Source organism: Neolamprologus brichardi, chromosome 13, assembly GCF_056152115.1.
Source record: "Neolamprologus brichardi isolate AB-2024 chromosome 13, ASM5615211v1, whole genome shotgun sequence".
In the NCBI taxonomy this organism is placed as follows: domain Eukaryota; kingdom Metazoa; phylum Chordata; class Actinopteri; order Cichliformes; family Cichlidae; genus Neolamprologus; species Neolamprologus brichardi.
The window spans coordinates 12,727,505-12,740,090 of NC_142116.1; the positions used below are offsets into that span (position 1 = coordinate 12,727,505).

The following is a 12,586-nucleotide window of genomic DNA, read 5'->3' on the forward strand; positions in this document are numbered from 1 at the left end:
ACATGATTTTTTATTTTTATTTTTTTCTCTTTTCTCATGTTAGATGCTCAACATTGATAAACTGGCTACACCACAGACCTGACTTACATGTGAAACTTGCTCTGCTCTAATACAACTCTTATAACTTTATTGAATGTTAAAAGTAGGGATTAAAATAGACAGGATTGGGATTTTTCTGTGTAGAGGTTTATTAAGATTTCAAGGGTAGTTATCAGGAACTGTAACAAAGCAGGGGACCAGCAGCACATGTTTTGCAAAAAAGTCACCTTGGATGGCTGATTAAGCACAAGAAAAACATTCTGGGGGTGTGCTTCAACGTACTTCCTTAACAAAAGTCATTTTCATAGTGCATTTTATAGTTTCCCAAACACGTTGGGGGTTACAGGTGCAAGAGTCATATACCCACTTTAAGACACAATTTGGTGGTGATCTACTTAGAAACTGGATCAGAAGAAAGCAGATAAATGGTCTCATTTGGTTTCATGGATTTGAATAGCTCAGCAGTGCAATTCTTTGCGTCAAATACACATCAAATTATCAAGTCTCCAGATTTCAAGGATTTTAGCTTTTTCTGCTACGATACAAACGAAAAAGTTAAACAATGAAGTACAAACCAAAATCTGTGGTGTTTATGTGGTTCATGCTACACACATGGTTTTAAGACTCAATCAAAAGCACATTACAACATGATTAGAAAGGCTACATTCAAATACACATGCACCATAGCGTTTCGAGTCCATTACAATCATTTCACTGTTGATTATGAATAGCTGGTACTACCGCTGGAGCAAGTGGAAAACTATAATTTGGAGTTGGACGGACAGAATAATGTGCTAAACCCAGCCAACACTGAAGATCTATTAAAACTAGAGGCATTATTGCTTGAGCTTTGTGCTTGGACAAGTGCGGGATAGCTTATTACTGTCTAAAAAATTTTAATTCACGCACAGTGTGAAAGCATTTCGAGTAATGCATTAAACTCCTAGCACTGCTTCAGTGGGGATTTTACATCATGTAAGTTTGGTAAACATTTAGAAACAGAAAATAATAAAAGAATTTATCAGCAAGGGTTTTTTTTCCCATTCAAGCATGACCAAGACCTAGCTACAGTACAATTAAATATACCAAAAATAAATATTATATGCAAAATAAATTAGAATAACAAGGGTGGACTGTACCACCTGTCTGTATCTGACTGTATGTCACTTAAGAAGAGGGACGCCACATGGATCGATGATGTTTGTGGGTCCTAAAGCAGAGGTTATAGAAGTATGATAAACCTTTTTGGAATGCAGACATTTTAGCCCTTTCCTCTGACTTGGACACTGACAAGAAGTGCTATCTGGATACATTATCCAAAGAAAAAGGGCCATGTTTTTTTTTGTTTTTACAAGGCAATGGAGCGAACGTTCCCAATGGTGAGTTTCTAGCTGGTATTTGGGATTTTTTTTGTCTGTTTTGCTGGTTTCTGAGGATCAACTTCACTAAAGGTACACTTTAGCCTTTAGTGTTTGACACAGGTGCATTCATGGGTCCTAAAGGATCACTATCAAGTGCAGGTATGGCGGCTTCAAGCTGGTAATGGGTAAAGGGACATTTGGGTGATTGGTTAAGTCATCTTTTAAAGTAAGGAAACCGTATATTGCTGGAGATTTGTGGTTGTGTAAATTGGAGCCGCTTGGCTTTTGGAAGGAGACTGTTTTTAGACTTTCAGACTTGAGCTGAACTTAAGGCTGGTTCTTGGGTGGAGCTGTTTCATTTGTCAGGTAAAGATAGGATAGGGGCTGGTTCTTCTGATGACAGATTAGCTAAACGGTAAGGGAGACTGGAGCTGTAGGCTGGTACTTTGACAGGTAAAAGCCATAAAAGACTGCAGCTTAATGAAAGTATAGGCTGGTGCTTTAAGCAGAAAAGGCCAGTTTCAGGCTGCAAGTGGAGTAGCCCTCATCACTGGCGGAGCTCTGTCGGCTGCTATGGTCATCCAGGTCGCTTGCACCACTGGTGCTTACACTGTCCATTTCTCCATGGGAGAACTCAGTGCTTTCCACATCAACTTCAATTTCCTCTGCTCAAACACACACAGACACATAAAAAAAAGCCAATGAATACAAATCAGTCTCTGCATTTGAAATGAAATGAAGCCTTTAGTGCAAGTACTAACCTCTGTCAGACTCTGAGCGATCAGAGTCCATGCGGGAACCCAGGCTGTCCGTACGAACGCGCTCCCACTCTCCGTGGGTCTGCAGCAGAGCTAGCTGCCTCTGCAGGTGCCTTTGCTCCCTCTCTAAGGTCTCCAGCTGGTGCTGACTCCTCCGGTCTATCTCTTCAAGTTTCTAAAAAGTGGCACGAGTAAGAATTAAAGCCATTGCATTACGCAGAAACCTAATAACGATGTCAGGCAGTCTGTGAGGTTCTTAACCATCCCAGTCGGTGTTTTCAAAAAGCATTTTCAAAGATATCGTTATCACTACACCTCTGTAAATGTTCCTCATGTTTAACATAATATGGAAAGCATGGCAGAATTCTCATGTATGCAGCGAGTTGATAATGTGGTAATATGTACATATATATGGCTGCTGTAAAATGCGATAACCCCCTGCGCTTTCTAATAAATTATTTAACACAGTGACAGCAAGTTGCTGGATGGGATCTAAGGGAATAGATGGTGTCTGTGTGTGGTGGATAAAAGTGAAATATGGCTGGATGGAGAAGGAAGAGAATTCATTTTATGAGCTTCGCTATACAAATGAATCTAAAGGTCACCCCGTCCTGCTTTGGACAAGAGCGTTTTGCTTTTGGCCCTCTTAGTTTTAATTTATGCATTTAACCTTCGCCAACTTGGACTCCAGTCCAGTTTAGGTCCACTTATGATTTCCAGTAGTTTTTGTTGGATGTGTGTACTTCAAGCTGTTTACTGCAATTGTAGCTGTTAAGCTACGAAATAACCAAAGTCCTGAAATTCAATTATGAACCTCTGTAATTATACGGATATAAGATCACATAATCCCGGTCATTACGCCCGGTTGTCCCATGAATCAAAGATCATGTATGGAACTATAGCAGCACAGTCCAGATAATTTGCACACAAACCAGCAGTTGAACAAGATTTGCTGCTTATGCGTACATTGAAACTAATGTAATTTCTCCACAGCTGCACATTTATAGTTCCAAGTGGCAGAATGTGTAAAATGAACAGTGATTTTGGGGGAAAGTAATTAATTGAAAAAGGACTGCTTTTCATATTGGCAAAAGCTGTGTATTATATTTCATGTAATGTCCCCTATTATATTATTAAGATAATAAGCATTTGGGACATATTAGCTTGAAATATAAATAAAGATTTTTTTGGCTGTGACACCTGCTTCATTTTACATAAATATGACAAAAATGTATTTGTGGTATTATATTATGAAGGGTAAGACTTTTGACCTGCTAGTTCTGAGTAACGTTTAAATAGACTTGTGTGTTTGTATAATTGAATTTGGCATAATGGCGCCTCCACATAAGTGACAGTAGTACTAGCCTTTCTCTCTGCAGCTCAACAGAGCTTATTATTGGCTGCACCTGCTCCACCTTTTATTGTGCTGCACAACCCCTGGTTCCAAAAATACACCGCAGCAGCATTCAAAAGCCTCATTTCCTGGATGTGAAACAGGCAAGTCCAAAGTCAACAGCTGACATCTTAGGTACTTTACTCACTAACCCCGACTGTGATAAACTCTCAGAGCCTGTTGCCAAGCCAGGATTGCTTTCATATTGTAGCCCTTAGTCATTCTTTAGCTGTTGCTCACAGCTGGAAACTGTACAGACGGGGCAAAAAAACAGCACTAATTTTTCCACCAAAGTTTGATCTGAGTTTGCTTGCTGTACTCAGGGGAGCCATTGCATTGAATGATTGAAATCTTTAAGTCTCTTTTAGTTCAGTCAGTCAACCAGTTTTAATAGCAGGATAGCTGCAGTGCTCCTAAGTCCAGGGTTAAGTGTCCCATTCTGATGTTATCCTGCAGTGCTAAAGACTAATCAAAGACTTACCAAGGCTCAAACCTTGCAAAGGTGAGCCCTGCAAACATCCCCAGGGAGATTTTTTCAAAGGGGTAGAAAAACTCAACCACACAGCAGCTGCCTTAAGGTCCAATCATCTCGGGGTTCTGGGAAAAGTGACTCTGCTCGAAAAATCTCTACTTTACATGTAAACCATCAGCGCGCAAGCATTTAGCGTTGCTTTATTGCTAGTTTATGATAAATGTTGTGTTTATCTAGTCGTATCTTCTCCTTTCCTGGTGTTTAAACTGAGTCAGTTACAATTAAAATCAAACCTTTTCATCCTGCAGCGGCTGCTGGAAATAACACAGCTCTCTCCCCCTGTTTGAGCCAATATACAAAGCAATTTGCTGTAAACAGAATGCCGGCACTGCTGTTGACAGCAACAGGCCTTTTCTTTTTCTTTTATTATTCTTTTTTTTTTTCTTACTGATAATTACCCATGACTGAATTTAGTTGCTTTGGTTTCAGGGTCCTGCTCTTAGTCACGCTTTGCCTATATCCAGGCCTTTGAATCTCACCACTTTGCAGAAACACAGCAGACAGTTCTGTTTGATTTCAGGCCAGTTCATGCTGGCTCGCCGTCACACCGCTATGGCTTGCTGGGACACATTATGTTATTAGTATCACCTGTGTTATTCGTGCTACGACAAGTCAAAGCCCCTGCTGTGAATAAGGCCTTTTTCGGCATGTTGACTAAACGGTTATCCTGTTGCTGCTGCTTTCCCAAAACAATATTAACCAAACTATTAACACGTCGGCAGTCAGGCAGAAAAAGCACGATGTCAGTATGGTTGCATTACTACTTTTCAGAGGAAATCAGCTCTTAGTCCCATTGCAGCACCATACTCCTCCCTTAGACTACCACACCTTGATATGTGCTTTGGCCTTGTTGAGCAGTCCCAGAGTGGTATGCCGACTGCAGTCTGGTCCCAGAGGAATGAGGGACTTCAACCTCTCCAAGCACAGACGAAGATGTGCTCGCCTGAAAATGACATAGAGCAATCTGCATTATTCAATATAATACATGAACAGAAAACTGACTGATGAATTTGCACAGTAATGTATTCATTTGCACTGATCCTCATCCGGTCAGATTATTACCTCCTCATCCAATTTGATTTGTATCTTATTAGAAAAAGCAAAAACTACTTGATTGTTCCTCATCAATTCTATTCAGGATGATGAGTGATGTAAGTGTTAATGGATCCTGGCACTTTATCTGTTTATCCCTTTTGCTCATAAGCTATGCCATCTGACTCCCTTACAATTAAATATGGATCTGTCTGGTCCCAGATTTAAAAACTGCCGAGGTCAGCCTGATATTCTATTTCTGATCCACCAAAGCCTCTGAGCCCGTGGTCTGAATGAATGCAGAAACTGGCAAAGGACACTCACTATCCTTTCAAAAAAATGGTGTAAAATGTAGGTCAAGTCATGATGTCATCTCTTTTCTTCTGCATTGGCCACCATTTTGTAATAGAAAACAGTCCTTTATGAGCCTCCTTGAAGATGCTCTCTTCCTCTTTTCATTTATCATTTAAAGTGAGAATATGTCACACGTGGCTGGGCATTTCATTTTAGGATAAATGTGTCCTGACATTTGTTTCAGAGCAGAGGCTGCCTCATCCTGGAGCTACAGACGCAAGCTGCAGTTAGACCTGCAGCTGAGAATCTCTCACGAAGGAGCCCTGTTGTCTGGAAACAGACGGTTCCCATTTGCTGACTGGGGAAATGTCTGCACGTCCTCTAGGAACAGTGCTGCTTACATCTCCCTTTTATTTTGCCTCGCAAAACGCACTCTCCTATCACACACAACTCATGAAATATCAGAGTTGTTGATAAAAAGAAGGCCTTTTTTTTATTATCCCATGATGATACTATGCTGACTTATAGAACTCTGGTGCGAGTCATGTTGAAAATGCATGGCCAACATATTTAGCATATGACTTAGATATGCAAACAGTTTGAAGCTCCATTTCGAAACAACCGACTGTTGAGATAAACTGCCACAGACGATTAACGACTATGGGCGTGTTGTCGTTCTTTGTCCATCCTTCCTCCTCACAGTCAACTTGTTATGCATAGGTAACAACGAAGGAAGTATGACTCGCAACATTTCATTGTCTTTATTTTACCCTCTTTAGTGCAGTCTTCACCTGTCTGCATTATGTGTTTCTAACCTAAACATGCATATAAGTGACCTCCTCTGTGATTTTTCACTCACCTGTTCTTTTCCAGTTCATTGTGTGCCGACCTGTTGAAAATGATAAATATATAACCAGAACGGTCACATGGCTTAAATATGCAAAATACAGCATATGCATATGAATATATTTCAAGACTTTAACCTACCTATTGTGAATATTGTCCAGTTTCCTGTTCTTCAATTTGCGTTGTTTCTGTTGAAGTGAAATCTGGGTTGCGGGGTATGTTGAAGCATACCCGTGCTCACATTCTGGTGATAGAAGAAAAAAGATAAAGAGGATTAAATATGCTACAAGGAAGAAGATGGTTGGATTTGAGCAATGGCAACACATCCTTGGAATGACTAAAATTCGGTGCAATGCACAAGCACACCTTAAAAAGTGTCCACGCATATATACATATAGTTTCATTTAGAGCGAGACAATTTAAACTTAACAAGAACAGTCCAGACTGAAGAGCAAACGCTTGGAAACAGCTCTCAAGCAAGAAGAATTTAACAAATCACACAAGAACTACTGTTCCCAGAAACCTCGCCAGACACAATCCTGCACGCGATTGGTCAACTGCAGTGACACTCGCGTTGGGAACATGGATCCTGACCAATGAGAACTTTGCAATTTGTTCCATGTGGAAACCATGTGAACAACACATACAAGGAAGCAGATGCTGGCCGAGCAAACCCGCAGTTGGATTTCGAATTAGGAATTTTCATTGGAAATTTAAAAAAAAACCCACATTGCAGTCTAGATCAGAGAGGGCGTAAATGCGAGATTTCCGAGTGGATGTGATGTTTTAGGAGCGCAATCTTAAAATTAGCTGTGAGAGAATGATAGAAAAAAAGAAGTATAAACTGGATGTCTCGTGTCATAAACGTCTACATGTATGAACGTAAATGCGCACACATGCATGGCTGTGCTAGTTCATATAATGAATACACTGAACCGTGCGTTATGAGCCGGTCTGCGTCTCCCACGGTCTGCAAAAACACCGGTTTTAATGGGAGCGGATCGCTGCAAGGCTATTGTTGCGAGGCTGTCTCCGCTATGCGATTGTTTCCCGACTTCCAAATTTCGGTGATTTCTGGAGTTCTTCGAGTGGTCATATTACGCAGAGTAAGTGTGAGGCCGATTGAGACCGCACGCTTTCCCAGTAGCAGGTAAAACATGACGGGCTGCTGTCGGGCTGCGCGTCTTTTGTCGCCTTCGCCTCTATTGTTGTCTGCTCGGCGCATTACGTGTTAATATCCCCTGCAGCCCGTGTTTACTTACTTCCGTTGTTCTTCTCAATGTTTTCAATGTAATTGGCTGCATCGAGCAGCACTTGCACGTTCTTCATAAAAGTGCCGATTTGGTCCATTGCGGAACATTTGGAGTATATAACGTCGCTGAAAGAATAGTCGGACATCTCTCCGAAATCCTGCTGGTCCATGGACGCATCAGACTCCGACATGACCTCTTCGGGTTTCAGCTCGCTGTGATGTCTCATGTACTTTACCATTTTTTCTGTTCTTTCTTTGTTTCTTTTTTTTTTAACTTTAGGCTTTTGGGGGGGCTTTGACAAATACGCAGCGCTGAAATTGCTCTCCTTGTTCCGTCTGTGCGCTGAGCGGATGACTGAAATGAACTAGGCTGGATGGAATTGCAGTCCTTAGCCTCAGCCACTTGCCCTACTTGGTGGATAATCCCTCCCACTAACGCATGCACATTGCATTCATTGTCAACCGTGCCATAATAAATCCTCATTATCAATACTGCAAGAGAGTAACAAATAGCACACTTGTGTCCAGTGACATTCTGCAATAATGGCTGCTTTCATTTGTAATAAAGCTGCATTATTTTAGCTGCCATAAACTGGATAATCATGACAAATGCTCCTTTTCCCATGTGCATTCAGTTATCTCTAAATATGTATGTGAACAGAGTTTAAAAGTGAAAAAGCATTAAGATCAAACGGCAGATCTAATCAATAGTTCAACCTGGATACCGGGGACAACTGCCAGGGTTGGTCTTGGTTATAAATATGTAATCACTTGGGGCTTTTGTGTTGTTAAAGGGCCCCACATGGTCCTGCTTCAATGCTGGAACCGCACACTATTCCCACATGCTTTTAAATGTGCTCTGTAATTAACATCTATACACATTTGTACACGGGGATAGCAGTTTAGGGAGCTACTTGTGTCGCTTTCATGTTGCACCGCGTTGTCATCCCATCCTCACAAAAAACAGATACCTGTGCGAGATTTGAAAGCCGATTGAATGCAGTACAACATGCAGAACTCAGGTGTTTGATGTGATAATTTTAGGTGACTCGTTTACTTCCTGCTGGATTGGAAAATTGAGTTTTGTGAGGGGAGTGCGGGTGGGGAGGGGGATTCTTGGCGTAAATCAAATGAACTCATATTAGTTCAGGTGCAGTTTGTTTGCCATTATTTGCATTTAATAATCTCATTGTTTGCCCCCCTCTCTCTGGGTGTCTTTTCCTGGTTCCAAAGCAGTCTAAACTCACATTGAGATTAAAAGGAAAGTTGCAAACAAGTGAAAGGATTTTTAGGAACAGGCACAGCCAATCCTTGTGTAGAAATGTCTTTACTTTACTAAACTTTAAAGTTATCTGCAATTTTCAAAAATTAACCTTGAAATTGAACCTTTTTCGAGCTTGATGCTCTACTTCTGTTGTCCCTTTTGAGAGATTAAGAAGTCATTTTGCCCCACACTGGGAGGAATGGAAGAGAACAGAGGGGGGAAAGGGACTGCCTTTACAAGGCCAGCCATGCGTGCAGGGCTGTGTTGTGCCTCTGAGACAATGGGTGCAGATGGCTGGCCCGCTGCAGATGTGGTCTGGCCTGTAACGGACGCCTGTGAGAGAGTACACCATCCCATAGAGGCTTTAATAAGCCTGGCGAGGCCTCTCACATAGACACTGAAACAGTGACGCACACTTCAGGGACACATATTCTTGCAAATACAGGTCTGTTTTGACTCATAGGCACTGCATATTTCTCTCCTAATATGCAATAAGGCTTTTGTTACTGGAGCATGTTTAGCATATAAAACAACAACGCCAGTGTACACTCAGACATCATCTACTGCTACACACATGCTCAAAAGGACACACAAATCGAGTGAGACATGGACAGAGAGTTCAGTGGGGGATGGAAACTGACAGCATTTTACCAGGAAAAGACTCATCTGTGCTGTGAGGCTTGTGTGCAGACTGATTCTGCGTGCTGCACACTGATAGCGACTGTGGAAAGCTGACCCGCTGTAGGTTGGTGTAGAATGTGACCCCAACTGGAGTAATCTGAAAAGCCTGAGGATTACACCAGTGGCTCAGTTGTCACAGAGGAGGCAAAGTCACACAGTGCTGGAGTGTGTATAGGCTTGCTTTTATAAAAAAAGAATATGCCAAAAATCACACATAAGGGAGAATGATCAATTCTGGGTGTTGTCAAAAAGGCAAATATATTTATTTATTTTTTTAAATGCAGGGGACTCTCTTTGATGTTACCCTGTTAAGATGATGTTTTCAGACTATCCATTGTACCACAGCAGTCTCCCGTTGTTTCAAAACAATAGCTGCACTTTGCCCCGAGGTCACAGTAGGACAATAAAGCAGACCAGACGTGTGTCACCTGCTCCGTCCTCTCCTTAGCACTGTCAGGATGTGGATGAGGTCAGCAGCAAGCTTTTTCCCCCCTTATTTATTCTTAATAACCATCAGTCTTTGTTTTTACATTAAACTTAAAATCATGTTTATGTTTTCTTAATTATCTCTTTTTATTGTTGTTGTTGGTGGTTTTACACAGTTAAATGCACTGCCTTAAAACTTTTCTCCCTATTACATCTCATAGAAGGTGAGATGTGTGTGTGGTTTGGAGGAGGTTCAGATCCTGTCACTCCCCCCAACATGAACACCTGTTGGAGACACCAAATCCTCTCTTTGTCTCTGCATCTCCCCCCTCTCAGTGGATTACTATGACAACGCCCATTCATATCATGGCTGAATGCTGATTATACAGCTTCACACAATTATCTCTGAATAGAATATATTGTTTTAGGGGAGCTCGCTTTTTCTTTTTTGAAATTAGATGCAGAGGCTGTGTAAACAGTTCCCAAGATGTATTTAATATAAGAGGTGTTACTCCATCTGGTGAAAATGGCTCAGGTTTTGTGATGCATCACTGTCCAACAACATCAAAAATCTCCTCATGTTTGACTGATTCCCATGTAAGTACTCCACAGGGTATTTGTGCATACTTCTGCAGTAGCCAGTAGGTTTGTGAAGAGGCGATCAGCTAACTAAAAGACAACATAAAATTACAATTTAATCATAGAATTAAGTAGATCTGGACAAGTTTGTGCACCAAAGTCATAATTAACAAAAGCAACCAGGAAACAGCTAAAAGTAAGGCTGAAATCATAAAAACAAATAAGTGATACATTTTTTTAAAATGAAATGGCAAGCTAAAACTATGGATAACTAGCTAAGATTGTTCACTAGTATAAATAAGTTCCTGACATTGTTTCCCAAAAGTAAACCAGGCATTTAAAATGGTTTGCTAAAAATCTGGCTAACCAGTTAAAATAGCAAAATATTAGCATGGATAAACTGTTGAAACTGTGAAAGTAAAGTCAAAAGAAATAAATACTTTATCCAAAATTTAGAAAATACTTTTATTAGAGCAATTAATAAACAAAAATATAAATACATACAATCATATGTGGCTAAATAAAATAATAAAAACAAAACTCTATAGTGCTAGCTAAATGCTATAGATTCACAGTTTGAATAAGAGTATTGATAAACAGTTGAAATTGTTAGCCAACAGTATGGATAACAGTTTTATAAAGACATGGATTAAGTTTTGAAGAATTGGCTAACAGTATAAACTGCAGTAATCATATTAAGAAAGTACACCCTCTTTTAAATTAGATGTTTTAGGTTTCAGGACATGAAAATATCTTGGCTTTTAACAGATCTTATAATGTGATCAATGCAGTCTCACATGAACAACAACACATTACATATTATGGCTTGTAATTATTTATTTATCAAAAACTGAGCTGAAATTTAGCACTGATGAAAAACTAAACACACCCCTACTTCTTCCATAGGAATTAAAAGTAGGAGCCAGGTGCTGCTAATTAGTAAGTATGAACACCTCCACTGAAAACAGTCGTTTTTGGCAGTTTGACGGTCTGGAGCAGTCGGTTGTGTTGCTAACGATCTTAGAGAAGCAATTGTTGCCGCTGAACAATCTCCGATGGGTTATAAGACGATTTCAAGACAACTTAAGAAAATGAAACAAACAAACAAAAAACCCAAGAGGTGTATTTCGGACTCAGTTACACTGCAGGCTTCAGTTAGCATGTTAAATGTTAAAGATCGTGAAAGTACAAAAAGAAAACAAATGAAAGTGTGGTTTGTATGAAAAGCTCTGGAGTTCCCTTTAAAAAAGTTGCATGTCAGCAACTCATAAGATGTCTGGAACAATGGCTTTTGGATACACAACAACAAGGTGGAGTTAAGTGGTTATTGCGCAGCTCGACACTTGGAGAGAACCAAAACAGCAAGGTGGTGGAGGGGTGATGATCAGGACTTGTTTTGAAGTCAGATGATCTGGGCACCTTACAGTCATTGTGTCAGCCATGGACTCCTTTGTATACCAAAATATTATAGAGTCAAATGTGAGGCCATCTGTTCAACTGCTAAAACTCAGAGTTGTACAACAGGACAATGACCCCACTGCAGCAAATCTACAACAGAATGGCTGCAGACCCAAAGAAGAGTACGCTTAAATTCCTCAGCAATTTCAGAGACTAAAGTTATGCAGGAAACAATTACAAGTTTTGCTGCTGAAGGCGTTGAATCATAGGAAGTACTTACTTTTGCACACACTGCTTCTGCATTTTGCTCAGTTAAAAAAAAAAAAAAAATAGTGATACAGTATAATAACTCTCATGTTGTTGCTCATTTGAAGTTGCATTTACTTAATTTTAAGGTCTAATAAGGACTAGATAATGTCCTGATATGTAATACTTTAGAAGTGGCAAATGGTGCACCTTTTACCACGAGTGTGTGTAAAATGTTACAAAGTGGATTAACAGTTTAAATTTGTCACCAAGTCATGAAATAAATGACTGTTAAACAGAGTCATAGCTAAATGCAGTCGGTGAATAGTTTAAAGTTGTAGATATCTCAGTTTAAACATCCAACAGATCTAGTTTAAGATGAGTTCAAATAAAGCGATTTAATGACGAAAACAGTTCATGTAAAATTTTGACTGTATAACAATTCTGCGTGCAAAAAGATCGGGAACCACTGCTTTAAATGATCG

The 12,586-nt window shown here is 40.2% G+C and overlaps 1 protein-coding gene across 1 annotated transcript; it reads right to left on the reverse strand.

The window, feature by feature from the left end:
* Positions 1 to 170: 170 nt before the first annotated feature.
* LOC102787820 (max-interacting protein 1-like) lies at positions 171 to 7,915 on the reverse strand. Its single transcript, XM_006783741.3, has 6 exons — positions 7,518 to 7,915; positions 6,397 to 6,499; positions 6,269 to 6,298; positions 4,912 to 5,026; positions 2,162 to 2,333; positions 171 to 2,065 (listed from the first exon to the last, which is right to left on the reverse strand). The coding sequence occupies exons 1-6, from the start codon at positions 7,744 to 7,746 to the stop codon at positions 1,902 to 1,904; spliced, it is 813 nt and encodes a 270-aa protein (XP_006783804.1). The 5' UTR covers positions 7,747 to 7,915; the 3' UTR covers positions 171 to 1,901.
* Between the last annotated feature and the right edge of the window lie 4,671 nt (positions 7,916 to 12,586).

What these genes read in the sequence shown, in the direction of transcription:
- LOC102787820 (XM_006783741.3), bottom strand. Translation starts at nt 7,746, where the DNA reads ATGGTAAAGTACATGAGACATCACAGCGAGCTGAAACCCGAAGAGGTC. An exon ending in CTGGACAATATTCACAATAG is followed by an intron (nt 6,299 to 6,396) that starts GTAGGTTAAAGT and finishes CATTTTCAACAG; the next exon opens with GTCGGCACACAATGAACTGG. An exon ending in AATGAACTGGAAAAGAACAG is followed by an intron (nt 5,027 to 6,268) that starts GTGAGTGAAAAA and finishes TGTCATTTTCAG; the next exon opens with GCGAGCACATCTTCGTCTGT.